This window comes from Harpia harpyja, chromosome 20 (genome assembly GCF_026419915.1).
Source record: "Harpia harpyja isolate bHarHar1 chromosome 20, bHarHar1 primary haplotype, whole genome shotgun sequence".
In the NCBI taxonomy this organism is placed as follows: domain Eukaryota; kingdom Metazoa; phylum Chordata; class Aves; order Accipitriformes; family Accipitridae; genus Harpia; species Harpia harpyja.
The window spans coordinates 6,682,427-6,686,928 of NC_068959.1; the positions used below are offsets into that span (position 1 = coordinate 6,682,427).

A 4,502-nucleotide genomic window follows, 5' to 3' on the forward strand; every position below is an offset into this window, starting at 1 on the left:
TCTCTGTGCAAGGGAGGCAGCCCAGGACTGTAGGTCTGCCTTTTTGCACATACCTTGGTGTAGCCTTAGGGCTACACTTCTGAATAGGACTCAAATGCTTTGCTGGCTCTGAAGCCTGCTCTCCAGCTCTGGAAGAAAGGGTTGCTATGGGAGATCTAAACAAAGAGTACAGGGGAAAAGAGCTGTAGTTTGTAATGGGGAGTTAATCACAGAATTTAATGGTACTGGCCAGGAATCCTTAGAGCCTGGGAGCTTTCTCCCCCCCCCCCCAGCTGACCTACTTCCATTCTTGTAGCTGATGAGGTTGCTAGACAACACTGTGTAACCCTAGTACTTGCCCACTGCAACAGTCTCTTCCACCCTTATTAACCCCCCCCCCAAACACACCCATAAAGCAAGTAAACAAACAGCTTTAATTAATAATGCAGTTCTGTAAGGCTTAGAGTAAAGCTACCTTTAGTTCAGAATCTTGCCTCAGTAATCAACATACCAAATACATTAAAGAGACAAACATGAAAGCAATGCCTGAACTTCTCAGAGATCATCATCAAACTCATCACCTGTGCAGAAGAGGGGTGTACAAGAAACATTGCTAGGCTTTGGCCCAGTGTTACAGTTAACAAAGGTGCTTGCCCTCTTCATGCTATCCAAACAGTGCCTTCCTGCAGTGGTCTCTGTGGCACCAGATCCCACCCTTATCAATTGGCTTTGAGGTTCTTTGAACAACACCTCCTCCTCAACTGAGCAACTGGTGCTGGGTACCACGGTGCCAGGCACTTTCAAGGCAAGCTGCTCAGTGCTAGCAACACACTTTTTAAATTGAAAACCTGTACCTGGAAGTAGAGTTCTTCCAGCCTGTTCTGAGCATCTGCTGGCCGTACCAGCATCTGCTGCGGCAGTGCTGTGTAGCGCCAACCTTCCACTGCCCTCCTGTGGTGACAAGGTGACCCTGGCAGCATTTTTGCTATAGGGGTCAGACCATGAGAGAAATTTTTCCCACTTCGAGGGTTTAGTACGAGCAGTTGGGGTTTGTGTATTCTCCTCAGGCATCACAGACTCACAGTCAGCAGGAACCATACTCTCTCCAGAAACAGCATCTCCATCATCTTGGTCAAGCACTCCTACTAAACATTCCTTGCGCTGTAAGAAGAAAGAGAGCTTGGTTGTAAATCCAGCACGCACAGCCAAGCTGCACAGAAGCAGGCAAAGAGCGAGCAATCAGGTCCTTCAAATGTACCCAGATTCCCACCAGCCCTCTGAGGCAGAGCTGAGGCTGATGCTTTGGGTGGGCCTGCGAACTCTGGGCTGTGAAGACTCAGGCCAACTTCACTGGCACTGCAGGTAATCACAGTAGCCTTAATGATTGCATACTACACAAGTGTCACTGCTCAGTAAGGCAAAGCAGCATAGATTGCAGCTGTGCTGATGGAGGAATCCAGCTCAACCACTCAGCCTACACAAGGTGGCATTGTTTTTGCCTGACTAAAACCTGGTAGAGAAACTCCTGACAATTTTCTTCTCCTCCCCAGTCATTCAAATAGAAAAGCAGAGGAAGACTCATAAAAATTCAAAATTATGATGACACAAAAGAGGTCAGGAGAACACCGTTTTGTTTTACTGGTAGGAAGCATCTTCTACAACTAAAATACCTCAGTGGTTTTAACCTTTTTGGCTTGGTAGGCAAGCTGGAAAGCTCCATTTTCTTCTGCATACTCCTGAACATCACTGGAGAGGAAGCTCTTCTGGTGTTTTCTGGCCAAGAAAACCATTCACAAAGAGAACAGATTAGCTCTACTGTGAAATTTTTTCACAAATCACCAGAAATGTTCATAAAATGCATGGTTCTAGCAATAAGAGAAGTTCTACCCCCAAATATCAAATCCCTGCTCAGCTCAGGTCATACATTGCAACCTGCACTTTGTTCAGCTATCAGAGATGAGCTACCTCCCACACCTCCAAACCAGATGTCACCATTCCCAGGCAGGAATTAAAAAAAAAAAAAGTTCTTTCTGTACCTTTGTTCTTCCATAGTGTTCTTCCTCCAAGAACAGAACTTTTGCCTTTCTGTACTTGCCTCCTCCTCCCCATCTTCCTGATCTTCACTGTCCTTGTCCAGATATTTACTCCAGCGACTGACTTCTGCCCTTCCCTCCTACAACATTGGAGAATTACTGAAAACAGCAAAATACAAGGTTCACATTTTTGGCATTGTTAGGTATGTGCTGAATGCCTCAAATCACAAGCCAGTTTAGGACACGTTCCTGTATTGTGTTCCCAGGTTCACTATCTCAGTGGAGCAGAGCGTTTCTGTATACATCTCATTCTCTCTGTGCTGGAGCCTCTCTGACTATATACACTATTTCAGCTGTCTGAACCCATATAAAGGGATCACTGATTTCACTTCGATTCACCTAGGTCAGTATGGGTTGGTATTTACCTCAGCTTTGTAGGTATCTTACCTGCTGAACCAAACTGTCTTCACGCTGGGCTGCTATATTTTTGCCGTCATTTACAGAGTCTTTTACGCACCTAAAACAGAGGTTTAAACTAGAGTTTCTGGAGCACATTTCTGTCTGTTGATTTCTAATTTTCAAATCACCTAGTCATAGCAGAAGGGATTGGATAGAAAGCATGGACAGGAACACCGGATAGGAGGCATGTCAGAAAAAGAAAAGGATCTATAGAAAAGCAGATGTCAAATGAAGGATTTGCCAGACATATTGCCCAAATACTTGAAAAAATCTAGTTAGAGGGTAGCCCTCCTTTCTATAAAAATAGAGTAGCAAGTTTGATCTGAAGCTGCTAATCATTAAATGATAAATTCTAATTGATCATAACTAGGGATATAACAGCGTGTCTTTGGGACAACAGCTTAAACCCACTAATTATATCCCAAGCAACCAAGGAAAAAGGGAAGTTATTTCACAATGTTTTGAATTTCACAATGTTTTCAGAATAGAAATAGCAACCTTTTTGATAAAGTGAACAAAGAATGAGTTTTCTTCCCAAAGCTTAACCCTGAACCACTGCATATACGCAACTAAGTTATCTAACTAGCTTTGACTGATTTCTGAAAATAACCTTGAGTAGAAAGGAAGCTGGACCAGTTCAAGACCAGTTCAAGATTAGGCGATCTGTAAACAGATTCAGGAATGAAATAAACAGGAAAGTGCTACTCAGATTTTCCAGCCCAGCAGGAATTACACCCAAATGTTTGCACTAAACAAGTCTTTTTATCAATAGCAGCAGCGATTACTCAACAGATCCACAGTGTGAAACCCCTGAATGCCAACAGTTAGGTAGCAACAGCTTAGAGTGGAGGATGTTTTCTCTCTGAGGATGCACCTCTGTACTGCTTGTCAGTCTGTAAGATGGATAGACATCTGCACAGTCAGCTCATCAAACAGTAAATAAGAAAGACCAATTAAAAAAAAAAAAATCAAATGTTATTGCATATATTTTAATGGGTAAAGGCCTGACCAACACACACTATTGATCAACTGAAGTTATCTGAAAAAATTCCTTGTCGAAAGAAACATGCCAGGACACCAAACCCAACAAATAGCTTGTTCCTATGAGGTGACGACAAAACTGGCACGTGTCACGGCTTTACAACAGGACAGAAAACCCTCCTGTGAGCTCAAATTAGGTAACAGGCACCCAATGTGTGAAAACATGCATCAACTGTAGCACATCAAAAGAAACGAGCAGATAAAACATTAAAGACTCTACCGAGATGTCCAACTAATTGCTTCCTCTGCCTCACCCTGCAGCAAGTTTAATTTCTGGACATGCAGCCTACAGTCCAGGCCAGACCCTTGGCCATAAACCTGCAAAAAAAATTAACAAAAACAAGGCTTAGGAAGCAGCCAGAAAGAAACAGCACAAAGTGAGGCTCCACCCCAGGTAATGTAGAAGTGCTAACTAAAGTTAGCACGTACGGCTTGCGATGTCTGGGTAGGGCGAGCTGCCACCCTGGGCTCCCCACTGCCACCCTACAGGGTTCTCCGCCACCACGCTGGGCTTCCTTCCCATTGCCACCGCACAGGCCTCCCCCCGCGGCCCGGCCCGGCCCCTCACCTTCTGCACCGCCTGCCGCTGGCCGCACACGCTGCAGCTCCACTTGCCGCTCCGCTTGGCCTAGGAGGGGGCAGAGGAGGTCGGTCAGTCGCGGCCCACGGCCCGCGGCCCGCTCCCCGGCCCGGCCCGGCCCGGCCCGCACCCACCTGCTGCACCTGGAAGAGGCGGCAGGAGCAGCACCGCAGCGCCCAGAACCGCGGCGCCATCCCGCCGCCCGCCATCGCCACGGCAACGCGCGCCTTCCGGCCACGTGACACCCCCCGCCACCAGCGAGTCGCCCGCTCTGCCCTCGAGTCCGCCGAGCTCCCCCCCACCCGGTGCCGTGCATTGGCGGGGGGGGGTGGGGGTGGTGCGTGTGTGTATAACAGAAGTGACCTTCTTCCAGGAGGAAAAACAGGTCCTGTTTGCGCCTGCAGAACCAA

General features: G+C 47.0%; 1 protein-coding gene across 2 annotated transcripts; it reads right to left on the reverse strand.

The window, feature by feature from the left end:
* Positions 1-394: 394 nt before the first annotated feature.
* MRNIP (MRN complex interacting protein) lies at positions 395-4,403 on the reverse strand. Of its 2 annotated transcripts, none has more exons than XM_052772256.1 (7): positions 4,227-4,403; positions 4,081-4,140; positions 3,733-3,830; positions 2,460-2,529; positions 2,016-2,152; positions 1,665-1,752; positions 395-1,140 (listed from the first exon to the last, which is right to left on the reverse strand). In XM_052772256.1, exons 1-7 carry the CDS (start codon positions 4,299-4,301, stop codon positions 535-537), a joined length of 1,134 nt encoding a protein of 377 aa, XP_052628216.1. In that variant the 5' UTR covers positions 4,302-4,403; the 3' UTR covers positions 395-534. The 2 variants fall into 2 exon arrangements, with proteins under 2 accessions (XP_052628216.1, XP_052628215.1); XM_052772255.1 differs by having other exon boundaries at positions 1,650-1,752.
* Between the last annotated feature and the right edge of the window lie 99 nt (positions 4,404-4,502).

Coding starts and splice junctions, on each gene's coding strand:
- MRNIP (XM_052772255.1), bottom strand. CDS start 4,301: ATGGCGGGCGGCGGGATGGCGCCGCGGTTCTGGGCGCTGCGGTGCTGC. Junction 2,530..3,732: donor GCAATTAGTTGGACATCTCG/GTAGAGTCTTTA, acceptor CCTCTGTTTTAG/GTGCGTAAAAGACTCTGTAA. Junction 2,153..2,459: donor AAGACAGTTTGGTTCAGCAG/GTAAGATACCTA, acceptor CCAATGTTGTAG/GAGGGAAGGGCAGAAGTCAG.